The sequence below is a fragment of the Ctenopharyngodon idella genome, chromosome 22 (assembly GCF_019924925.1).
Source record: "Ctenopharyngodon idella isolate HZGC_01 chromosome 22, HZGC01, whole genome shotgun sequence".
Lineage (NCBI taxonomy): Eukaryota > Metazoa > Chordata > Actinopteri > Cypriniformes > Xenocyprididae > Ctenopharyngodon > Ctenopharyngodon idella.
In genome coordinates, this window is record NC_067241.1 from 14,031,070 (window position 1) to 14,057,868 (window position 26,799).

A 26,799-nucleotide genomic window follows, 5' to 3' on the forward strand; every position below is an offset into this window, starting at 1 on the left:
ATGCAACTGTTTTAAAAGGAGACTTGTTTATCTCTTTTCATTCTATAGTCCAGACTCTACCGTGGACTCTGCGATATGATGAGTATAAGAACCACCTAGTGGATCAGGCGGCCTTGATGCTCCATCTCTTTGGACACGTCGCTCAGACCAAGCAGATTCTGGCCACCCAGTTCCACTTCAGACTGCGCACTCCAGATCTGGTTATATCAGTGAGTCTAGCAGGTTCTCTCTTTTAAATTCTACATGGGTTGGTGATGGCCTAGAAGATAAGGGTTACATGATTATTGGTGGGAACTAGCCATGGATCGTGGATTTTACCTGAATGTCTTAATGTAAATTTTATGGTACATAAACTTGTGAGTTTTTACCTTTCAGCCTGTATGTGATGCTGTCGTGGGTCAAGAAGTGCCAGTCAAAATCACATTCCAGAATCCACTGCCTTGTGTCCTAAAGAATGTGATATTCCGTATTGAGGGTCTGGGACTGAAGCATGCCAAAATTGTTAGCTATGGGTAAGATTGATTCAACCCGATCTCACGGCAAAACAACTATTTTACGAGGTGACGATTTCATATGAATTTGTAGAGTGTGAATCGTACGAAAACATACAAGGTTTAGTAAAAAGTACACATTAAAAAAAAGTCCACCCTTCAACCATCACTGGTGCGTAAGTAGATCGTACAAGACCGAACGAATGAGAATACGAATTAGCCACCAATTTGCCAAAACATAAAATAGTTATGAATTGCCAGGAGCTTGTGTTGGATTATATTTTATTTTTCTATTGTTATAATACAATTGTATCAGGAGGTGTAATATGTGTTGCTATGTAGTTTTAGCATTTTTTTTAATAGTATGTAATAATTCTCTTCTCAGTGATATTGCAAGCCTGTCCACGGTGAACCTGACGGAGACATTTATTCCAGTGCGGCATGGCACACAGAAACTGCTGGCGTCCCTCGACTGTCCTCAACTTAATCAAGTGCATGGTGTTGTCAACATTACTGTTAAACAGTGAAAAAGCACTTTAACTAAAGAGAAGAAATGTTTGTTTCTTTGAACTGTAAACATGTTCATCATGATCTCAGAAGAGATTGCACTCAGGATGTTTTATGCCTGACATTTTTTCATCTTGTCATGAAAAAAAATCTGAATAAAAACCTTTGAAAACTTAAATATTTGTGGTGGTTGTTATGGTAAATATTTCCTTCATTTAGCTGTTTTGTTAATATGTGCTGCCTCAGCATTAAGAAAAATGTTAATAATTTACTCACTTTGATGTGTGATTATGAGTGTTAACTCTGTAGTACTTTAAAATCTTTAGGATATCTGGACCAACATTCAAAAGGGAGTTGTTGAATTGTGCAACGTTAATTATGAAGGCTATGCCTACTGTATGTTGCTTGTTGCAATAACATTCAAATTATAATATATGTATATATAAACACACCCATCTCTGTCATTTACTGTAGGTGAATATAATCAGTGGGTTGGCCTTACAGGTGTGTGCAAGTATATTTAAAGGATTAGTTCACTTCAGAATTAAAATTTCCTGATAATTTACTCACCTCATGTAATCCAAGATGTTTATATCTTTCTTTATTCAGTCGAAAAGAAATTAAGGTTTTTGAGGAAAACATTCCAGGATTTTTCTCCATATAGTGAACTTCAGCGGCTACCAACGTGTTGAAGGTCCAAATGTCAGTTTCAGTGCAGCTTCAAAGAGCTCTACACGATCCCAGACGAGGAATAAGGGTCTTATCTAGCGAAACCATCTGAAACTTACAGGTGCTGGTCATATAATTAGAATATCATCAAAAAGTTGATTTATTTCAATAATTCCATTCAAAAAGTGAAACTTGTATATTATATTCATTCATTACACACAGACTGATATATTTCAAATGTTTTCTTTTAATTTTGATGATTATAACTGACAACTAAGGAAAATCCCAAATTCAGTATCTCAGAAAATTAGAATATTGTGAAAAGGTTCAATATTGAAGACACCTGGTACCACACTCTAATCAGCTAATTAACTCAAAACACCTGCAAAGGCCTTTAAATGGTCTCTCAGTCTAGTTCTGTAGGCTACACAATCATGGGGAAGACTGCTGACTTGACAGTTGTCCAAAAGACGACCATTGACACCTTGCACAAGGAGGGCAAGACACAAAAGGTCATTGCAAAAGAGGCTGGCTGTTCACAGAGCTCTGTGTCCAAGCACATTAATAGAGAGGTGAAGGGAAGGAAAAGCTGTGGTAGAAAAAAAGGGTACAAGCAATAGGGATAACCGCACCCTGGAGAGGATTGTGAAACAAAACCCATTCAAAAATGTGGGGGAGATTCACAAAGAGTGGACTGCAGCTGGAGTCAGTGCTTCAAGAACCACTACGCACAGACGTATGCAAGACATGGGTTTCAGCTGTCGCATTCCTTGTGTCAAGCCACTCTTGAATAACAGACAGCGTCAGAAGCGCCTCGCCTGGGCTAAAGACAAAAAGGACTGGACAGCTGCTGAGTGGTCCAAAGTTATGTTCTCTGATGAAAGTAAATTTTGCATTTCCTTTGGAAATCAGGGTCCCAGAGTCTGGAGGAAGAGAGGAGAGGCACACAATCCACGTTGCTTGAGGTCCAGTGTAAAGTTTCCACAGTCAGTGATGGTTTGGGGTGCCATGTCATCTGCTGGTGTTGGTCCACTGTGTTTTCTGAGGTCCAAGGTCAACGCAGCCATATACCAGGAAGTTTTAGAGCACTTCATGCTTCCTGCTGCTGACCAACTTTATGGAGATGCAGATTTCATTTTCCAACAGGACTTGGCACCTGCACACAGTGCCAAAGCTACCAGTACCTGGTTTAAGGACCATGGTATGCAGAAGAGCTGAAGGCCACTATCAGAGCAACCTGGGCTCTTATAACACCTGAGCAGTGCCACAGACTGATCGACTCCATGCCACGCCGCATTGCTGCAGTAATTCAGGCAAAAGGAGCCCCAACTAAGTATTGAGTGCTGTACATGCTCATACTTTTCATGTTCATACTTTTCAGTTGGCCAAGATTTCTAAAAATCCTTTCTTTGTATTGGTCTTAAGTAATATTCTAATTTTCTGAGATACTGAATTTGGGATTTTCCTTAGTTGTCAGTTATAATCATCAAAATTAAAAGAAATAAACATTTGAAATATATCAGTCTGTGTGTAATGAATGAATATAATATACAAGTTTTACTTTTGGAATGGAATTAGTGAAATAAATCAACTTTCTGATGATATTCTAATTATATGACCAGCACCTGTATTTCTAAATTAAAAATTATCCCATGATTTACTCACCCTCAAGAGTCAGATTTTGAAGCCAAAAAAATTCATCCATCCTTTATAAAAAATAATCCATACGGCTCCAGGGGGTTAATAAAGGCCTTTAGAAGTGAAGCGATGCATTTTTGTAAGAAAAATAACCATATTTAAAACTTTATAAATTCAAATAACTAACTTCCAGCGGATGACCATACGCAAATGAGTAACCCCTGACATGATGTATGGCGTAGGATGTAGGTTTAGCGTAAGCTTAGACGCCTCCTACAGTTCAAACAAATAGGGCTGGGCAACAACATAGACTTTTAATTCGTGACCGGTGTTTTGCTCTATCCTCTGCTCTTCCACGTTCATCATGACGTCATGCGTCGGGTCAGGGGTTATTCTTCCACCGCAAATCGATGCATATGGACGTCTGCCAGAAGCTAGTTATTATGGTTAATAAAGTTTTACATATGTATATTTTTCTTACAAAAACCCATTGCTTCACTTCAGAAGGCCTTTATTAACCCCCTGGAGCCGTATGAATTACTATATTAAATATATTATTTAATATATAAAATTTTAATATATTTTTAAATTTTGTTTGTCTGAAAGAAGATAGTCATATACACCTAAGGTGGCTTGAGGGTGAGTATATCATGGGATAATTTTCATTTTTGGTTGACCTATCCCTTTAAGTGACTCACAAATGAGTGCATATTTAAAAACAAAGATGCTGCATAACAAGATGTAAAACTATACATGAATTATATCATTACACTAAGCAGGCCCAGTAAACACCCAGTGCATTAACACTAGCTATGTAAACCTGAAATACATATGGTGATGATGACTCGTATGTCCAGTTAGCAGTGACACTATTCTGATGCCCTAATTAATGCCACATACAACACTGTCTATGTATATAATTCACCTAAATGAATATAATTTAAAGACAACAAGATTTAATTTAGCTTTGGTTCTGTAATCAGTGTGTCTTGAAGTAAAACTGTACAATTCAATTTAATTTCCACAAAACATATCTGAGAGAATGTTAATAAAGAAAGGAATATACAGAAATAATACATTTCTTAAATTACATTTTTAAATATCTTATCATTTAAAATGTAAGTAAAACTGATGCATTATCTGGGAATCACACCATGCCATGACTAGTTTGGCATTTTGTTATTACAAATAAGCATTTCCTCCTTCTTTACTTATCAGTCCACAACAATTAAACTAAGACATTAATTTGACTTAACTCCCTGAAAGAAAACATCTAAATTAACATATGTCACTCACCCAAAATCCTTTCTTCTTTCTCACAGGAGATGTGGAAGGGGTGGAGATGGACATGAAGTATATATATATCTAGGGCTGCAGTGGAAAGAAGAGCTTGTTAAAGCAGGACTTACTGTTCACTTGCTTCAGTAAATCAAGTTCTCGGTTCAGTCTCTCTTAAACAAGGACAAGGACTAAAAGATGTAAGTAATCAACTTTGACATTACTTCAGGCTTGTTATCTGGTTTTATTTTGCACATATCCATTGTTTTTCTAGACCTTAATAATTCAACACAAGAAAAAGGTTAAGATGACTTACCTTGCTGTCTAATAAATGCAGCCTGAGTTGAATGACTTGATGATTTGAATGCTCATAAATTTAAAAGCTGGAATATTTAAGGGAAAAGCTTTGTGGGATACATCAGAAAGGATTTAACAGACGTTAGTTATGAATGATCCACTTGAACTTTTATTTTATCTTTTAATTCATCCTTCACAATCTTTGTTTTTTTTCCTGACAGGATGGCTCTTGCAAACAACCAATACAAAAGCCTCTGCACCGTCGGCCGTTTCCCACAGGTCCAACTGCAGGCAGACGACAGCTGGAAAGGTGCATGCTGCGCTCCGGTTTACACCAACCCCGATGTTAACCCTTGTGCTAAGAGTTGCATAAATCCGTGTGTAAACCCATGCGCTAATGTTCATGTAAACCCATGCATAAAAACTTGTGTTAACCCATGCGTCAACCCTTGCATTAACCCTTGCACTACTCCACACACTAATCCTTGCAGCGTTGTCACTCCATGCCATGATTATGAGACTAAGGAAGTTGTCATCAAAGAGTGCATGGATGATTGCACAAGTAAGCGAGTCTGTAGAGACGATAGTAAGAGTCGTAGTTCTTTGTCCTGCAATGCATAAAGGGAAATGTGTTACAGTATTTTTATAACTCAATAAATGATCTGTTTGATACTGAATGACCTGTCTTCTGCTTTGTCATTTTCTCAGAAGCTCTCCTCCGGGTGACTAAAGTCGATCTTCTCAAGTGCAGGACTGGACCGAATCGTAAGGAGCATCACACACATTGTTTCCCTGATGATCACCTCATCGTCCGCAGGGGACAGTGTTTCTATATTTGGGTTGATCTGTGCCGTCCTTTCAATCCTAGTTGTGACAAACTTCACCTGGAGCTGAAACTAGGTTAGATACTGTATGACCAATATGTACATGATCATAGAGGACATGCAGATACAGTATATGTAGAGGAGGAACATGCACTTATACCGTCACTGGAATCTCTTGTTCTTCTGTGTGTCTTACAGGTCATGTCCCATCCATCCGGGACGGCACTTATGTGATCGTTCAAATTGTGGAAGAATTCAAGAAAGACTGCTGGGGGGCAAAGATTGTCGAAAAGTGTCAAAACCGAATCAAATTGTGTGTGCACTCACTTCCGACTGCTTGTGTTGGACGATACCAACTCAGTGTCGTGACTCACTGTCAAGGAGGAAGATTCACTCTACCATATGTTCCTGACAATGACATTTACATGCTGTTCAACCCCTGGTGTAAAGGTACGTGTTTCAATACACTTTAAAATAACATACAAAACCTGAATATATGAAAAAGTAAATTGAATGAGGAAAGAAATAAAGCATGATTACAACTTTTTGAAGCTTTTATGTTTAAAGACCAATTTTCTCTGTTCTCAGATGACTGTGTGTACCTGAGTGAAGAGGAGGAGAGAGTTGAGTATGTGCTGAATGACATGGGCAGAATCTACTATGGAACTAAACAGCAGATTGGCTGCAGAACATGGAACTTTGGTCAAGTAAGAGTCAAACTTTCATTCATATATTCTAAAGGTGCCTATACACAAGTTTACAGAATGTCAGAGAGACTCTGCAAAACCGCTCATTTCAAAGAGGACTGTGTGTTACAAGAAAATACTTTTGTAACATGTTCATGCAAAAGACATCATTCCAGATGTTTCACAATTTCTAATTTCTTCATTCTGCTGTCTGATTCTTAGTTTGAGGAGGGAGTCTTGGCTGCATGCTTATATGTGCTGGAGAAGAGTTATGCCCTTTGCTCAGGATGGGGAAACCCAGTTAACATTTCCAGAGTGTTGTCTGACATGGTGAGTCTTCATTTTCTTTCTATCAACACCCTGATTTGATGTTGGAAAGCCTAACAAAACGATCTGATTTGCTCTAAGTGTGGTAAATATGCATGAAGCTTGCTGCATAAAAAACACAACATTTTCAATCATCTCTCCTCAACAGGTTATTGCCAACAAAGACTGTGGTGTGTTGGTGAGTAACTGGTCTAACTGCTATGGAGATGGAACTTCTCCCACATCCTGGTGCGGCAGCAGTGCCATCCTGAAACAGTACCACAAATGTGGAGGAGTACCTGTCAAATATGGACAGAGCTTGGCCTTTGCTGGAGTCACCAACACACGTAAGAGTTCATGCAGATTGGACAAGGAGGAAAAAAAAGGTTTGAGAAAGTGATTGTAGATTTAATGCACGTATTCTTCTCTTTCTCACAGTGTTGAGATGTTTGGGCATTCCCACTCGTCCGGTCTCAAACTTCTGTTCTGCTCACGACACTGATGTTTGTTTGACAAGTGACGTCTATTTGGATGAGAAATTTCAGCTGATTGATGACATGAACCATAATTCAATCTGGTAAGTGTCAATCGCATTTGTGATTATTAAGAGTTCCTCTGAATGTGCATGATTGTCTTCTCTTCATGTAGGAACTACCACGTGTGGAATGAGGCCTGGATGGCTCGTCCAGACCTGCCATCTGGTTTTGGAGGTTGGCAGGTGGTTGATTCCACTCCTCAGCTGACCAGCCAGGGCTTCTTCCGCTGCGGCCCCACCTCTGTTGCTGCCATCCGCAGCGGACAGACCTTCCTGAAGCATGACGTGCCCTTCCTTTTTGCAGAAGTGCGTTAATTCCTTTAATTAAGCAATCTGTCATACAGAGATTAACATAATGATTTATGACTCCCGTTTGTCTCCTTGTGTTCTAGGTGAACAATGATAAAGTTTACTGGCAGAGGCAAAGTAATGGAACATTTGGTGTTGTCCACGTTGAGAAGGATGTAGTAGGTCACTGCATCAGCACCAAGGCTGTCGGCTCAGATAAACGTGTAGATATCACAAACCTCTACAAACACCCACTGGGTGAGAATCAATACATATGCCACAAAATACTTATATTTGAACTGGTAAGGGATGTGGTCCAACCCATGCTCCAGACACATTAAGCCATGGTGCTTATGGGGATGAGGTCTGAGTTAATAACATTCCCTACCATGTCTTTCTCATAAAGAGGTGGAAGGCCAAGGAAACATCTGGATAGTAAAAGTGGAACAAGGATCAATCATTTTAATAGTACTTTTGCCTCCTCCTGCTTCCATTACTCAGGTTCGGAGGAGAAGTGTGCTGCTTTGGAAACAGCCCTTCGTCACGGTTCCAGGAGATGCACATACCCACTGCCCTGCGCTGAGGATGTTGTCTGTGAAGTCAGCCTGAAGGGTGATGGACCGTGTGTGGGAAAAGATGCCGTGCTTTGCATCAATCTGAAAAACAAATGCAGCTCACCTCGTAGCGTAACCCTCTACAGACAGGCAGCAGCCATGTACTACACTGGAGTCAGGAAGACCTTCCTGAAGAGAGACCAGACATGCATCGAGCTCAAGCCCTCTGAATGTGAGAAATTATACAGTTTGAGTAACCACACATTACTATAGTGCAGCTTATGTGTAAAGTTAATAATGCAAATCAGCACACCATCTGTCAATCTGTTAGTTATTTAAAATAGACTTCTCATGAAAAGCACTCTGCATTTATCACTTTTCCCACTACAGGCAAACCTCTGGAATGGACCCTGAGTTATGACGAGTATAAGGAGCACCTGGTGGATCACGCCCCACTGATGCTCAACCTCTTTGGACATGTCGCTCAGACTAAGCAGATTCTGGCCACCCAGTACAGCTTCAGACTGCGCACTCCAGATCTAGCCATCGCTGTGAGTTTAAAGCATTCAACTTATTCTGGTGATCAGTTGAAATAGTTCAGTGCTAAATTGTGTCTTGTATGTGGTTTTTCTCAGCCTGTTTGTGATGCTGTCCTGGGTCAAGAAGTGCCAGTCAAAATCACCTTCCAGAATCCACTGCCTTGTGTCCTAAAGAACCCTGTTTTCCGCTTTGTGGGACTTGGACTGAAACATCCCAGAGTTGTTAACTATGGGTAAAATTAATTTAATCCAAATAATTGTATAAATTAAAAAAAAAATTATAATTAAAAAATATATAAATGATAGTAATATTAATAATCTTTTTTTCTTCCTCAGTGACATTGCAGGACATGCCACCGTGTGCCTGACGGAGAAATTTATTCCCAAGTGTCACGGCCCACACAAACTTCTGGCCTCATTCGACTGTCCTCAGCTCACTCAGGTGCATGGATTCACCAACATTGTGGTCAAACAGCACTGTTAAACCAATCAAATAACCAAACGAGAAGAAATTTTCATTGGAAAAGAAAGTGTTGTTGACTAAATGCTTCAGTAAAACTTTCACATGATTTGCAGACTGAATTAACACTGTTTCACTTCATCTACTAAAGACAAATGTTACAGTTTGATTGTGGTCTTCAAACTTGTTCTCCAAATATTGTGATTTTCATCCTGTTGATTAATAATTTCCTATCTTTAAGCAATATATTGGGATAAGGGATTAGTAATTCCTTCTAATGCATATTATGATGATGTCTGAATTAATGAAATACATAAAAGAGCTGAGGTGTCCTTGTCTGCGTTTAAATCAAGTCTAATTATACCTGAGAGATTCAGATTTAGGCTACATCATATTAATCATTATCTAATCAATTACTATTTCCTGGGTTCTTCTTCTCATGCTAATTATGTTAATGAAAACCTTTGAAACACATGTGGTTTTATGATGTTTATGTACTCTTACTCGCTTTGTTAATCTTGTCTATGTGCAGTCTCCGCAATTAATAAAACATATTTTAATCATATTGAATCATGTCTGTTAATGATTTGAAATTCTGATTTATTCTAAATATGGGTCATTAATGAATAAGGTTTAAAAAAAAAAAAAAAAAAACTAATGGAGATATAATTAATTTTGAAGCTTTATTAAGTGTTAACAATGAGATTATGTGGTTTTTATAATCATTTAACACTGCTTTTGTCATTTTTTACAAGATTTGTCACCAAAAAAGTCATTCGGTTTAACCAAAATTTCGGTTTTTACCGAATAACACTTTTTGTTATAGCGAAAGACGATATTTTCAAACAATGCTAACAGGCTGATATCTAGCTAGTTAGCTTGCTAGCAAAAGGACAATAAAACATTTTCCATGTTTTATACCGGTTGTACCAAATGACCTGATGTTTCGGGACATGCGTATGAGCAAGTGAAAACATGAATTTTTCAAACAGTTAAGAGAGAGTTAGTTACTTTGCTTCATGACCATGTGGTCCTTTGCAGGTGTCTGAATGTTGTCACATCCTGTCACATGATATTTAACGCATGACTCGATCCAAAATGGTCTCTTTATATTGGTTACTCTGAATGACATCAATTAAATTAATTTTTATGGACATTCTTTCTCATAACAAAGCAATGACTTCTACACATAATTTTAATACCATTTTGCACTATGTTGATATATGATGCTATAAAATCACGCCAGAATAAAACATATATACATTTATTACACTTTAAGATATTTTAATCACAAATGAAATGGCTGTATTAGCCTTTGGATGGTTAAACCAATGACCTTTTGACACTTCAAAATTATTAAAATACCTTTATATGAAACAAAATATAATTAAAACCTTTTGGATTCAATAAAAGTGATCTAGTTGTACTACCTTACATACTTTAGATGTTGTATCTTTGTATTTTATTATTATTAAGGCCTTTGGACAAAAAAAATGACCCATCACGTCATTGACCCATATATAGAAAATCATCAAAAAAAGTTTTGTTCTTTCACAGCTCTGAAAGGGCAGCGTGTCAGTTTGACTTTAGATTACAGATAGAGATGAGACAAACACATTTAAATGATCATTATAAGTATTATTTAAAAAGTATTATTAGTATTATGAGAGAAATAAACACATTCACAGTTTATGGAATTGCTTTTCGTACTGTTTTAGTGTGCTCATAACTTTATGCACATCAAGCAGCTGACTGACAGGCTTACAGTGTGTTAAAAAAAAAAGTCGTGTAAGTTGTTATTCAATTAAAGTTTTCCACCGTGGAGTAGAAAATGTTATTTCGTTATTGTTAAAATTTGTCTCACCTTCGAAAATCCCGCCGCTCCTGTCAGTCAAGTCGCTGTGCGCGCGCAGCTCGTAACGTATTCTTCTGCTCACAAATGACAACATTTGGAGATCCCTCCTGTAAGCGGCTCGAAAAGTTTTCAGCTGAATAGAAGCTCGTGTACTACCTTGAATATAACTGTAACAGAAGTAGCAAGGTCTTAAGTCTTCCTTGTTGCACTGACAGGATTTCAAAGGTGAGGGTTGCCAGGTTTTCACAACAAAACCCGCCTAATAGACCCTTTTCACATGACGTCACACAGCTTCCGTTTGGACTCGAAGCAGTGCATCCTCACTTCCGTCAGCATGGTGGAATACTAGCGCCGCTCGAATGAAGTGCACCCAATAGTTGTACATATGTCACAAATGTGGACTGTAGTCGCCTAATTTCATGTAAATTCAAAGCGAGGTGTTTGGCAGATGTCAAACGAACTTACCGATCGGCGAGATTTGCTGCTTGAAGTCGGAGGAGGAGTTGAATACGGAGCACTGAACCGTACACTTTCTGCTGCCCGTAGTCACTTGCAAACTTTGCTGTCTTTATTGCAGATTAAGCTGTTTATATGTATTTGTGAAATAAACGCATGTTTCCGACATTTACGTGCAGTAAAAAAACCTTTTCATTCAATGCTTAATGTACTACTTAATTCAGTGCCTGTATGAAGATCAACATAAGCTTATTCTTTTTAAATATCAGTCTATTTTTTCAGTTTTATTTCGATAAATATGACATACATAATAAAAATTGTGTTTAATATAATACTACTTCTACATGAAGACTGTTATTGTTGTAAAAACTGACTCCTGTACATGGCATTTTACCATAGTAAAAAAAACATTGTCATCATTCATCTCTTTATTGCAGAAGACTGTCGCATACAAAAATATACAGAGGATTTACAACAGTACTCATTGTTATAGCAACATTAAATGAACGAAATCAAATTATTTCTTTAGGGAATAACATTAAATGAACACATAATTCCGTTATGTATGTTCAATACACTTCTTACAAATTATACAATCTTAATATATTGCACCAGTTCAGTTTAAACTGGTATGATGTAAAATGATCTAAAATCTTCACACCATTAATTCTTTGGAGTATATGTGGATGTGCTACTTTCAGGTGTCCTTTAGGCTACTTGTAAATAAATCTCACAAGAACAATACTGTTATCATAGCCTACCAGTTTCTAAAAATAAAGATTTGTTTTTAAAGACAATATTCTTTTTATTCCAAATAGGCTAACAGATTTGTGTGGACACAATCGTTGTGATAAAACTCATTTCACGGACACAATTGCTAAAGTTTCTGCTCGCGGAAACCCTAAGCAAGGCAGTTACAGAAAGGAAATAATAAATAACGTTACCAGAAGAACCTGACTGTAAATTCTTGACATAAACAGAAAAGCATTTTCCCGAGAAGTCGTCGGCGCAAAGATAATACGGAACTACGGATCCACTGCTTTGTGGATAGGCGGAAGTTAACTGACGTCATTGTGAAAAGGGCCTATTGCTCCTCAAAACTAGCCCAATCACATTTCAGGGGGTCCCACGGTAAAAATTGCTTTTCGGGGGGTAAAATTTGCATTTTTGGCGGGGCTCCCCTGGTAAAATTCGCATTCCAGGGGCTAAATATCGCGTTATTTTGGGTCGATTCAACCCGCAGCAACAGTGTAAAAGTAGCCAAATTCTGTGGGAAAACCGCAAACTTGTTAAGACTGAAGTATATAAATATAATTTCAGCGCCACTAGCGGCACCAAGCGGAATTGAAAAAAAAAACGCAATAACTTGGAAACTGTTGTGCTTTGTTACTTTTGATTTAAAGCCCTACCTGTCTAGTTTTGTCAAACAATAAATATCGTTTTGGCGCTCTTTAATATTTTGTGATAGATCATAGTAGCCGCCTCAGACCAGCATCACGTGATTTTGAAAAATGTTAGTAACCAAACGGTTGAATCATATTATGGAAAAAGTATTATGAAAGTGACCATTGACTCCCGACTTTTTTCAAAATATCTTCCTTTGTGTTCAGCAGAAGAAATTCATACAGGCTTGGAACAGCTTCAGGGTGAGTAATGACATAAGTTTCATTTTTGGGTGAACTATCCCTTTAAGACAATTAAAAGCTTAGTGTTTAGCCATTTTGGGTTTGGCCCATGTTTTCTTTTCTTCTTTTTTTTTTTTGCCCAGTAGTGAACACTAATGTTTAACAGCCTTTAACCATTTCAACCATAGCACTGCTCAGCTACTTGTCTCAATTACCAAAAAGTGCAGTTGCTTGTATGATGTCATGATCATTTCATCCACAGATTCAATATTACACATCACAAACACACATGTACTGCAAGTAAATGACTTTTATTGAGGCGACATGGAGGACAGATTATCAGTGCAGCTAAAAGAAGAAAATAAATCATAGAACACAACCACAAATTGTCAGTTGTTTAGGTTACATAACAAAAGGAAGCAATTGATTAGAATGACTGAATATTTGCAATCTGAAACTACAAATATCACATATTCCAAAATGTACCTCCTACAAATCCTCTAAAGATCCCAAGATTAAATGCACCCTTTGCTTTACCCTTCACTAAAGATTACATAACTATAAGAGCATTTTTTTTAACTCTGCAAATCAATCTATGTGAAAAGCATGCTGAAATCTTTCCGGTCCTCCAATTATTAGAGTGCCTTTTCAGTGTTCTTTGACCACAACGTTGGTGAATCCATGAACCTGAGTGAGCTGAGGACAATCAAGAGATGCCAGAATTTTGTAAGGGCCATGACACTTGGGAATAAAGGTCTCGGTCAGGTTCACCGTGGCCAGGCCTGCAATGTCACTGAAAAACAGACAAAAATAAAGAATTTAATAATATACCAATAAAAATGAATAGTACCATGTTACATGTTCCCTACTTTTGTATAGTTTAACATGATTAATGTCCTACCCATAGTTAATGGATCTGCAGTGCTTCAGTCCCAGTCCCTCGATGCGGAATATGGCGTTCTTCAGAACGCAGGGCAGTGGGTTCTGGAATGCGATCTTGATCGGCACTTCTTTGCCCACCACACAGTCACATCCAGGCTGAAAATCACAATCCAAATTAACACCATACTGGACAGTCATCCAAAAGACTCCATTTTCCACCCAGCTAATAATCAGTAGTTCTTCCAGCCATAAGACTGGGTTATAAAATGCATAGTTTCATCAACAAACACACATTATGTCCAACAGGTGAAGTATAGATATTAGTAAGTTATTCAATATATAAGTTATTCAAACTCACAGTAATAACCAGATCTGGTGTGCACATCCTGAAGTTGAAGCGTTTGGCCACAACCTGCTTAGTCTGAGTGACCTGTCCAGCAACAGTGAGCATCATTGTTGAATGATCCACAAGGTGATTCTTGTAATCCTCATATCGCAGAGCCCACTCCAGAACCTTGGCTAAAGAGGAACAAGGGAAAAACAATGATAAATACTAATGCTTCTATGGAAAGTAACAGTTAAATCTTCATCATCACCACATCAGAACAATTCATATTAGACTATTTGATGTCTACGTTTCATAATAGGTGACACTGATACTGAACTGAATCAACTGACTTTTGTCAAAACAAATCGTTATTTTATTTTAATGAAGTTGAAATCTCACTTATGGTTACTACAGAAGCATATGCAATTACTAAACCTTGGAGGCCATGGTAGCTCTGTCTTGAAAGGTTTATATGATAATGTTCCTCTTAAAGGTGCAATGTGTAATTTTTAGGAGGATCTATTGACAGAAATGCAAAATAATATACATAACTATGTTTTCAGTGGTGTATAAAGACCTTACATAATGAACCGTTATGTTTTTATTACCTTAGAATGAGCCTAACTACATACACTGCGGGTACATTAAGTCGCCATTTTGTGCCGCCATGTTTCTACAGTAGCCCTAAATGGACAAACAGCTCTACAGAGCGCGTTTGCTTGACTGGCTTCTCTCTTCTGTTTCAGATGACGACATCTTTGTCCTGTGTTGGCCACCGTAGCTTCTCTATATTGCAATTCGCAACCTCACCGCTAGATTTTTTCTTTTTCTTTTATTCTTCTCATAATTGGAGGCGCAGTGATTATTACTACTAAGAGCTACTCACTCTAAATACTTGCACTTTTGTATGTTTTGTAAGCCTAAGGAAGGTTGATTGACTGAAATATTCAAATATTTTAGTGATTTTTGCAAACTCAAGTAGTATTGTAGGATTTTTTTAGTCATGATTCAGGTGTGCGAGGCACTATATACATTTTGGGTTACAAATCAATATTGCAGTGAAGATCTGACTTCTTTCATTTCTTACATTCAGAGGCCTTGAGCTCAAAGCACGTCTGGTCCTTCTTCACCAAGGCCTTGTGGACTCCGGTGTAGTAGGTGGCCGACACCTGGCTGTGGAGGGTGACGCTACGTGGTGAGTTGCATTTGTTCTTCAAAGCGATGCAGAGCACGGCTTCCTTGCCCACACACAGTCCATCACCCTTCATGGTGACATCACAGACAACATCCTCAGCGCAGGGCAGTGGGTATGTGCATCTCCTGGAGCCGTGACGAAGGGCTGTCTCCACAGCACGACGCTCCTCCTCTGAACCTGAAGGATGAAGAGAAGCAGGAGGTAAAAATTACAACTATTCTGAGTGAAAGAGTCTTTAAGTGATGTGTGTGAGTTTTCACCTTCTGGGTGTTTGTAGCAGTTTGTGATATCCACACGCTTGTCTGAGCCGACAGCCTTGGTGCTGATGCAGTGACCTACTGCGTTCTTGTCAACATAGACAGCACCGAAGGTTCCACATGCTGTCCTCTGCCAGAAGACTACGTCACTGTTCACCTAGAGCAAGAAAATTTAATTTTCAGTACTAATAAACAGGAAAATAACAGAATCAATGATGCAAGCTTCATCAAATATGAGACTTCAAATTCTGTCATCATCCAGCTCAATTCAGCTCAAGTTTTGTTCTCATCTGATATTGTCAGTGCAGTCAAATCAGTAACATTACTGATTATGTAAGGTGTCTTTTAAACCCCAACTAAGCAAGCAAAACACTAACACTATAATATATTACTATAAGATATAGAGTGTGTACATGAGTACAAGGCATTCACCTGTTCTGGAATAATTGCATCAAAACCCAGTGCTTAACGCTCAAATTACAAGGCATATTCGTACCTCAGCAAAAACGAAGGGAGTGTCATATTTGAGGAAGACCTGCCCGCTGCGGATGGCAGCAACAGAGGTGGGGCCACAGCGGAAGATGCCCTGGCTGGTCTCCTGAGGAGTGGAATCAACCACCTGCCAACCTCCAAAACCACATGGGAGGTCAGGACGAGCCATCCAGGCCTCATTCCACACATGGTAGTTCCTACACAAAGAGAAGGAGAACGATTCACAGCAGAGGGGACAGAGAAACTTGTGCTTTTTCTAGAACTTTCCATAGTTTAGGTGATCACAATTAGATATAGAAATATTCAATTTATATTCAGTGCATTTACATTTTCTCACCAATAGGTGGTGCTCATCAAAGCTGCTATCACCAAACTGCATATGCAGCTTTGCAGTATACAAAGCATTGTAAAGATATAGGCTCAGTTACCACTTGGAATCTTTAGATTCAACTACTTTTGTAAATATGTAGAGAAAGTGTCAATCAAAAATCCATTTAGATAGTACTACAAAGCTTGGTCTGAAAATTCTCTGAGCCAGGGTTATTATTGTTCGATACCAAAACGATACCATGACACTGTTGCTAATGTTACATAATGAAAGAGGTTTGTACAGAATCTTACCAGATTGAATCACGGTTCAGGTGATCGATCAGATCATAGTTCTCATCAAGATAAATATCTACTGTCATAGACACATCAGTGTCGTGAGCAGAGCAGAAGTTTGTGACGGGACGAGCGGGAATGCCCAAACATCTCAACACTAAGAGAAAGAGAAGAAGTGCATTACATCTACAATCACGTTCTCAACCTTCTTTCCTCCTTGTCCAATCTGCATGAACTCTTACGTGTGTTGGTGACTCCAGCAAAGGCCAAGCTCTGTCCATATTTGACAGGTACTCCTCCACATCTGTGGTACTGTTTCAGGATGGCACTGCTGCCGCACCAGGATGTGGGAGAAGTTCCATCTCCATAGCAGTTAGACCAGTTACCCACCAACACACCACAGTCATCGTTGGCGTTAATCTATGAAAGAGTGTTATATTATTATCTGTTCTCTTGCCAAACATCATCAAGTCATGATTGCATCGTTCAGATGAAGCATAAAGCCACTCAGGTTCAGCTTCATGACATCTCAATAAGAGGAAAATGAAGACTCACCATAGCAGATACCACTCTGGCCACGTTAACGGGGTCGCTCCATCCAGTGCAAGGTCCACCGCTCTTCTCCAACACGAACAAACACGCAGCCAAGATTCCCTCATCAAACTAAGAATCAGAGAGATTAATAATGAAGATTTTTGCTATGCAATGTGCAAGTTATGAGGATTATAAAAAGTGAAATGCTTGTATTCCAGCACTTCAGATCAAAAATCAAACATTTTGAGATATATTAATGAAGAGTTTGGCTCTCACTTGACCAAAGTTCCAGGTTCTGCAACCGATCTGACATCTAGTTCCATAGTAGATTTTGCCCACGTCATTCAGCACATACTCAACTCTCTGGGCCTCGTCATCCAGGTACACGGAGTCATCTAGTAAAGAGAAAGCACGTTGGCATTTTAACTGAGAAGCTTCATATACTGTAGTTTCAATAATGGTTTTACAACCATTTACTGATTATAATCAATGTTCCTTCTATTAATGCTTGATTAACATCCAAACAACAAAGAAATTCTAAAAACAGAAAGACTCTAGTAGGTTTATATATTTATATCTTGCAAATTACTAAGTTAGGCATGTTTTTGTTTGCAAGATTTCTCACAGCTCCAGTCCTCTATTAAAAATTGGGAGTGACAACCGCATTTAAATGCGGGAGTGAATCCCCTAAATTGTCGCTCCATGTGTGTACATAACACGATTCACTCTCGAAACTTTGATGATTGACAGCTTGGAAACCATACCAACATTCTAGCGTCTCGCATGTTTGGTATCCTTTACATAAATAGAAAAAATATTACAGTGAAAAAACGCGTTATTTTTATTAGCAATTATCTAAAGCACACGACGAAGGCGTCGTGTTTTGTTTATGCTTGTAGCCTGCTACAGGCTGCTTCACAGAAGCGCGCGCTTTCTGTGTTGCCTCATTAAGCGTTTTGGGATTGTTGTTTAAGCTCGGCTCATAAAGCGATCGGGTTTATGTAGTTATTAATAAGAGCAGACACGGGTCGCGATACTTTGGTCTTATTTTCAGCATAAAGAATTTGGATTTATGATTATCGTATTTACGAGCTGAACGCACATGAACACCACCACAAATGTCGTAAATACGAGTGGGGTTTCTTTAAGCCCCGTTCTGTATGAGAAACATGGCGGCATACTAACGAAGTAAGCTAATTGCCTGCACAAAATATGATAGCATTATAATATAATAATAAAACATGTAATGATAAAGTTTACAGTGGCTTCATACATCAATTAATTAAAAACATACAAAAGCAAAGCACACCTGATGCATTCTTTGTGCTTCAGAAATAGAAGTGATGTATTTTTGTGTAATTAATCAAGAGAAGGTACACCGCCATCTTACTCCGACGAAAGTGACTTGAACACACCTGCTGTCGTAAACCCGATTTCCCACCTCGTAAATACGAACTTCCAACTTGAAAGTACCAAAAGCACCTCCAATGCACGTTTAAAAACGTCATTAACAACTAGTTGTTCAGTTCGGTTCTGTAGGCTACACACTGCATAGAATTCCTGTAAATGCAACTGTCACTACCTGTATTTTTCGGGAGTTTATTTGGTTGCAGAATGCTCCCGTATTTTACTGAACTGTGTGTGTACAGAAAGGGATTAAGCACTAAAAGGTGAACTGACAACCGAATTTAGCTGCAGTATAAGCAAGACTTCAGCATTGTCCCCACACATCTTTACAGTCTTCTGCATGGAATTTCAGAAGTGCACAGTTTAGAATGAACATTCCGTTGAGATGTGATTCAAAAGCCTAAAATGCAATTCTCTTCCTCTTCATACTGTACGTACCTTTACACCAGGGGTTGAACAGCATGTAAATGTCATTGCAAGGGTTGCATGATGATGTGGCCCTGCCCCTTGGACCGCAAGTCACAACGGTCAAGCTGTATCGTCCAATACAGGCAGTTGGAAGGGAGTACACACACAGTTTGACTCGGTTTTGCATCCTTTCGACAATCTTGGCCTCCCAGCGATTTTTTTTGAATTCATCCACTAATGGAACAATCACCAGAGTGCCATTGCAAATTGATGGAACATTACCTGAAAAATACAATCAACAAGAAATAACCAGGGTTATTATCATTAACTAAAACTAAAAAACATGAACTGATCAAGAAGACTTAACCAACCAAGTCTCAGCTCCAGGTGAAGTTGGTCACATTTTGGATTGAATGGACGGGACAGCTCAATCCACATCTGGAAACACTGTCCTCTACGGACAATGAGGTGATCATTACGGAAACAGCTGGTGTGATGCTCCTGACGATTCTGACACTTCCAGGATTTCATCAGGTCAACGCAACGTACCTGCAGAACCAAATCTGAGAAAAAGCAAGCAGAAGATATCAACTGGGAGCTTTAATGAAGATGTTTCACACAATGCAGAACAGATCTACAAGTCTTACCTTCACAGGTACGCACGCAGTCATCAGCACAATCCTTGAGGAAGACTTCCTTGCAGTCGTAATCACAGCGAGGTCTCACATAGTCGCAAGGGATGGCGCAAGGGTTAGCGCAAGGGTTAGCGCAAGGGTTGACACAAGGAGTCACGCAAGGATTGAAAACAGGTTTCACACAAGGAGTCACACAAGGATTGACAACAGGTTTCACACAAGGAGTCACACAAGGATTGACAACAGGTTTCACACAAGGAGTCACGCAAGGATTGACAACAGGTTTAACACAAGGAGTCACACAAGGATTGACAAAAGGCTTCACGCAAGGGTCCACACAAGGGTTACCGTAAAACGGCACGTAGCCATGTCCTCCCCAGTAATGGTCAAAATGCCCGAGTTTGATGCCTGGGAAACGGCCGATATGGCAGAAGTTGTTGAACTGGCCATACTTAAAGACAGACATGCTGTGGGGTGCAGAAAAAGAAAGAATGAGAGTGATATTGTCATCTAGATGTACTGTAGGCCTGTAACATCTTTCAAGGACTTAAATTTTACCAGAATATATTAAAGATGCACTGAATACAACTCAGAACTTGATCATTTTAAGTTGGTTACTTACATGTTTGCTGTTCTTTCTCCCGGAGTGATGTTAAATATGAAGAGAGTAAAAGTTCTTAGTGAACTCAAATTACTGAAGCAAAGTAAGTCTGGCTGGAACCACGGCTTCTTGTGCTGTGACACCTTTCTCTGCTGTAGCCCGGTATATATATTCACATCTCCATTCCCAACCCATTCACATGAGTAACTGAAGTGCCTACAGTATTTCCTTGTCTCATGAAAGGGAGGGAAGGATTTGAGATGAATCACGCAGGTTAATTTGAGAAACTAATGGTGCAAATTTACGGTTTAGTATAATTGTCCTGATAATATAATTGATATAAGAATATAATTTTAACTGAGCAATGCCAGCATAAAGGAGCACATAAGCATGTTTATGTATGGAATATACATTTATGATAGTTATACAATAGGGACACACCTCATTACTGTTTTCCATAGTACTAAATCCTGTGGAATAGTGCAAGTATTAGAATTATGTAAACAAATGAACACATTTTTGAAATTCACAACCCTCTGTCTAGATTTCTCAACCAACTTCATACTGTACAATAATAATAAAAAAGTATTTTTGTCTTGTCTTCCAGTACAAATATCTAAACAGGAAAATTGGAAAATTGCTTTTGCTTCTTTTAAGCATAAATCTAACAAAATTAAGTGAGGTTAATGTGCAAAGAGACATTTTTTTACTGAAAGATTAGACAAAAACTGATTAAGAAAATTACTTTTATTACTTCACTATTCAGTGCTAATCTTCCATAGAAATTAATATCTCAGCATAATTTCTTAGCATTATTTCTATAGCAATTTGAGAGAGATCATGTTCTCATTTTATATTTCATAGATGCAAACTCCTCACCTTTCAGTAAGAACTCACTTTTTTGAGATCAAAATAGGTCACCAATGGGATTTGCATAGATCCAATGAGAAAGTGTTTTTATGTGAACGTACAAGGGCAAATAAAGAACTGTTGTTTCAATAAGTACTGTATAGAGTTTCCTTTACTCTTAACTTTAAAATTACTGTCTATAATGGTTAATATTTTATGTATTTGAGGTCTGAGATGTGGCAAACAGTATTGCCATCTAATCAGCCAATATTGTCTTAAATATCCTGCATAGCACTTCATCTTTTATAACATGAAATTTTAACCAAATGTTGATTTTGGTGAAAATTTACAGTTTTGGACATATAGGGTAATAAAAAATAAATGAAAAAATTCCTCAAAATAACTACAAATGAGCATGTAAAGCAAATAACTTTTTTAAAAAATCTGTGCGCAGCATGCCTCCGCCCCACGCATTGTTCTCACTTTTTTTCCCCCTTAGCTGTTTGCATCCCTGATATTTAACAGGAAGTAAATAAGACGTTTTTAAGATTGTTGACAAGACCACTATTAAATACATTAGTAAATGTTTGGTTCTCTGTGGTGTGACTTGCATAACTTCATCTAAAACTAGATCATTTTATATTAATCTTGATTTTTGGAAAAAATGCAGTTCAACTAAAACTGTCTCACACCAATGAACCTCATTAACACACCCAAACTAGATCTTTCTGCAAGTCTTTAAACACAGGTGTGTTAACAGCTTCATTCTGTGTTTCATAACGGTCATCAGCAAAACTGTCAACAAAAATCTCAAAGAGTAAAAAAAAAAAAAAAGGATTAGGATTGGGGATTTAAGTGTAATTTACATCATAATTATCAAACAAAATAATTAGAGCAGAACTATCAGGGCAAAACACTTACCGTTAATGTTGGGTTTGGCGATCAGGCTATGCCATCAATCAAATTAGCTGACCAATCTCTATTTCATAATTTGCCTAATTTCTGATCAGGGGTTGAGCACATGAATTTGAGTAAATTAGCAATTAATAGAGGGGCAAGTGTGGTGTATGAATGATAAATCTAACCTTCCCTGATTTTTCAGGATTTCATAGTTATTAAGCACAATCATGCGTGTTTAAATACCTCTCCATTCGTCCCTGCAGGAGCATCTGATTTTCCCAGTGAATGACTAATCTCAGACCAGATCACTTTCCTTCCTATATAACTTGACCCTGGTCTTTGTGTAAAAGCCCTAAGTTTGTAGCTTATTTGGTGGACAACATGCTCAAATTGATGAAGCTTGTCATATGAACCTAAAGGGATAGTTCCCCCAGAAGAAACTAAGTGATATAGATCTGGAATGACATGAGAGTGAGTACTGTATGATGACAGTGTTTTCATTTTTGGGTGCGCTGGAGTTAGAGCAATATTGAAAGCAAACTTACTGGACATGCAAGCTCATTTGTGTCTCCTCCTTCGGGTAGTTCTTGCACTTTGAAGTTTAAGCAGGAAAAGAAAATGATGTTGTTACCGTTTGGACATGAATTAGAATTACAGACTAAATGCCACAGTGAATCTCTTAAATGATTCAGTCTGGATACTAATGACACTAATTAGGTCAGTATAGAATCTCATACATGCTACTGACTGTACTCAGCATCTGTTTCTCACCAAATTCACTATTATTTTAAAATTCTATCTATCTATCTATCTATCTATCTATCTATCTATCGTTCTATCTATCATTCTATCGTTCTATCTATTGTTCTATCGTTCTATCTATCTGTCTATCGTTCTTTCTATCTATCGTTCTATCTATCGTTCTTTCTTTCTTTATATCTATCTATCGTTCTATCTATCTATCGTTCTTTCTATCATTCTATCTATCATTCTAACGTTCTTTCTTTCTATCTATCTATATATCTATGTATCATTCTTTCTATCTATCGTTTTATCGTTCTATCTATCGTTCTATCATTCTATCGTTCTCTCATTCTATCATTCTATCGATCGTTCTATCTTTCTTTCTATCTCTCTCTCTCTATCTATTGTTCTATCATTCTATCTATCTATCCATCCATCCATCCATCATTCTTTCTTTGTATCTATCTATTGTTCTATCATTCTATCTATCATTCTATCTATCCATCGTTCTATCTATCTATCTATCTATCTATCTATCTATCTATTGTTCTATCATTCTATCTATCTATCTATCTATCTATCTATCTATCTATCTATCTATCTATCTATCTATCTATCTATCTATCTATCGTTCTTTCTATCTATCTATAGACAGATACTAGAAGCCAATAATATGTGAAAATTCAAAGAGTCTTTGCCACTTTACTTTTTTTGTAACTTTTTTTTTTTAAATTGTTTAGTTTGTATATGATGGAATTTATTGATTAATTTATGGTTAATGCATCTGTTCATACAATGTATGCATATATTAACTAAGCAAGTATTTATACTACAAGTTGTGTTTCTCAGAGAACACAGTTGCAGTATGGTTAGATGCAATTTCAGCAGTGGCCAAAAGGGGGCATCTGATCCATCAGTCCTTTTTGGTTGAAATTCAGCTCTGTCTGAAACTGAAAGCTGCTGTCTCATTGTTGACTACTATTTCAATGACCAAAAATTGTATCTGGAATCTTTGAAAATTAACATTTATTAATTCATTAACTTTCAACTGCTCCCTCAGTTGACATTTTTATCCTTTCAACCAACCGCCGAAATGCATGTTGAGGATTATGGGATATCAAAGGATACATTTATGCTGCCTTCAAAAATTGGCCAGATAAAGATGTCTAAGCATGTAGAATGTTATGCAATCATTCAATGTAGTAAGGCAACATGCCTTGTTGCTTTACTACCTCCTTATGGCAGCTTTGTGCACATTTTTTGCAACAACAATCTTTCTAATAGGGGGCAGATGTTTGCCACATGGTCACTCTTTCCATAAACTGTAGTAGTATTCATATTGTAAAAGATATGAAAGAAGAGTGCACATGTCTGTGTGAACAGTATATGACAAATATATAAATAAGTAGGCCACAAATATATTGTTCTGTATAAAGAAACCACAACTGGAATGAGTTCCCAGTGTGTTTTGTGTAAGGGAGTAAACATGTGCGAGTCTGTGTATATGTGTGAGTTTGTGATGTGAAACCACACACCGTCAGGAAACTGGTGAGAACATGCTATTTCAGCAGATCTGTGAAAGCCATTTCACTTCCTCTCCATGTTGCTATAACTAAACAACCACTCTTCTGATGGGGTCTGTGACCGTCTGTCCATATTCCACAACATACAAGAGAATTAAAACATCACTATTATATATTCCAATAGAATATTGTTGTTCTAACACTTGTTCTAATACTTATGGTTATGAACAGATATATATGCATATATATATATATATATATATATATATATATATAGTGGCCTGATCTGATGACGTGGATGGCCGGGTGCGTGTGCATCAATTGCCTGGAGAACTCATAGCACCAGGATGCACTATGGGAAGAAGGCAAGATGCTTTGGGCAATGTTCTGCTGGGAAACCTTGGGTCCTGCCATCCATGTGGATGTTACTTTGACACGTACCACCTACCAAACATTGTTGCAGACCAAATGGTGGTGGCTGGTGGCTGTGGCCTCTTTCAGCAGCCCTGCCACAAAGCAAAAATGGTTCAGGAATGCTTTGAGGAGCACAACAAGAGTTTGAGGTGTTGACTTGGCCTCCAAATTCCCCAGATCTCAATCCAATTGAGCATCATATATATATATATATATATATATATATATATATATATATATATATACTGTATATATATGCATGAGCCAAAACATTATGACTACCTGACTAAAATGCTGTTGGTTTCTGTGTGCTGCCAAAACAGCGCCGACCCACTAAGGCCTGGACTCTTTGAGACCCCTGAAGGTGTCCTGTGGTTTCTAGCACCAAGATGGTCCTTCAAGTCCTGTAGGTTGTGAGGTGGAGCTGCTGTGGATCAGCCTTGTTAGTCCAGCACATCCCACAGATGCTCAATTGGATTGAGATCTTGGGAATTTGGAGGCCAGGGCAACACCATGAACTCTTCATCCTGTTCCTCAAACCATTCCCTCACACTCCCTCCACCGGGTTGTTGTCAGTGATCCTAGTGCATCACTTCCTCAGGTAAATGCCACACACGTACACGGCCGTGCACATGATGTAAAAAAAACAGGACTCATTGGACCAGACGACCTTCTTCTACTGCTCCAAGGTCCAGTTCAGGTGTTTTCGACGGTGGACAGGGGTCACTGTAGGACTCTGATTGGTCTGCGGCTTCACAGCCCCATACGCAACAGTTGTGACATGTTCCTCCCATAACCATTATTCAAATTTTGTGTAGACCAGTAGACCTTCTGTTGGCTCAGACCGGCCTTCGTTGCCCTCATGCCGCCGGTTTGTGGTTTGTCCCTCCTCAGACACTGTTTGTAAATTTTCTCCACTGCTGGCTGGAGCAACACACAAGACTTTTCAGACCGTTTCAGAGATACTCTAACCCAGTCGCCTTGCCATAACTATTTGGCCATTGTCAAAATAACTCAGATCTTTGTTCCGGCCCATTTCTCCTGCATCCGACACATTGATCACATGCTTACCATCTAATCTACACAGACCTTAATATTTGTTAGGACATGATCAAAAAATATTCACTTCACCTCTGACTGCTCATAATGTTTTGACTTTTTAGTGTATATATATTCTAATAGTATAGAGTTGTTCTAATTTGCAACCAAATTCCTTGTGTGAATATCAACATTAAAATCTCCTGATCAAGATGAGGCAAAAAGTTTAATATAAAGTTATGATAATGAGTTTTCTATTATTTTATATTACCAGCAGTTTACATTAACTGGTTTGCAGGTCTGTTCTGATAGGGTTAGTGACAGCAGGGGGAAAAAAACAATGCTAAATGCAACTACATTGCAACCTACCGTTTAGTCATGCATATTCAGTACAATAAAGAAAAGAGGCTTAGCAACTTTTAAAAACCACAGTAATTCGTCTGTCACTTGCTAGAATCTTGCCAAATTAGACACTGACATGGCCGGTTGCAACATTAATTCATCCTCTAAATACATGAACAACTTTACACAAGGTACAGTAAATAAAAATAATAAAATAAAATAAAACAGACACTACATTAAATTTTCAGCAAATCACACTTCTTGCATTTATAAAATTTTAAGGGTCAGGTAAAAAATTGTTCTGCAAATTTCCAAGCTTTAACATATACTGTATGTTTAAGATCATAAACTGTGATGCAATTAAAAACCTCAAATTTGTTTATACTTGTCTTGCCTGGTTGCTTAAGACTTGTTTCGAAGCAATTCCTAGGAAGAAAAACTGATGTATAATTGCGGGATCAGCCTTAGTAAGAGGAAGACACACTTCCCCACGCAGGACAGAGGTCAAAGGGGTCAAAGCAGCTGCCGGTTAAATGCCTGTCCACAAAAAAACAACAACAGTTACTGGCAGGCCTCCTTATGAATCATATATTTATCATTTTTTCAACATCTTAAAAGTCTTTGCTTTATTTCTCATTT

At 38.1% G+C, this 26,799-nt stretch overlaps 2 protein-coding genes across 2 annotated transcripts; one reads left to right on the forward strand and one right to left on the reverse strand.

Annotated features, from left to right (window-relative positions):
• Positions 1–5,426: 5,426 nt before the first annotated feature.
• Positions 5,427–9,605, forward strand: LOC127505300 (protein-glutamine gamma-glutamyltransferase K-like). Its single transcript, XM_051880756.1, has 11 exons — positions 5,427–5,442; positions 6,293–6,411; positions 6,613–6,720; positions 6,866–7,043; positions 7,135–7,273; positions 7,345–7,537; positions 7,624–7,777; positions 8,021–8,305; positions 8,464–8,624; positions 8,709–8,845; positions 8,949–9,605. Exons 1-11 carry the CDS (start codon positions 5,427–5,429, stop codon positions 9,094–9,096), a joined length of 1,638 nt encoding a protein of 545 aa, XP_051736716.1. The 3' UTR covers positions 9,097–9,605.
• Positions 9,606–13,303: 3,698 nt separating this feature from the next.
• tgm1l3 (transglutaminase 1 like 3) lies at positions 13,304–18,018 on the reverse strand. The gene is made up of 11 exons (XM_051881144.1): positions 17,925–18,018; positions 17,576–17,694; positions 17,321–17,428; positions 17,008–17,185; positions 16,784–16,922; positions 16,167–16,359; positions 15,674–15,827; positions 15,306–15,590; positions 14,249–14,409; positions 13,910–14,046; positions 13,304–13,801 (listed from the first exon to the last, which is right to left on the reverse strand). The coding sequence occupies exons 1-11, from the start codon at positions 18,001–18,003 to the stop codon at positions 13,657–13,659; spliced, it is 1,698 nt and encodes a 565-aa protein (XP_051737104.1). The 5' UTR covers positions 18,004–18,018; the 3' UTR covers positions 13,304–13,656.
• Positions 18,019–26,799: the final 8,781 nt, after the last annotated feature.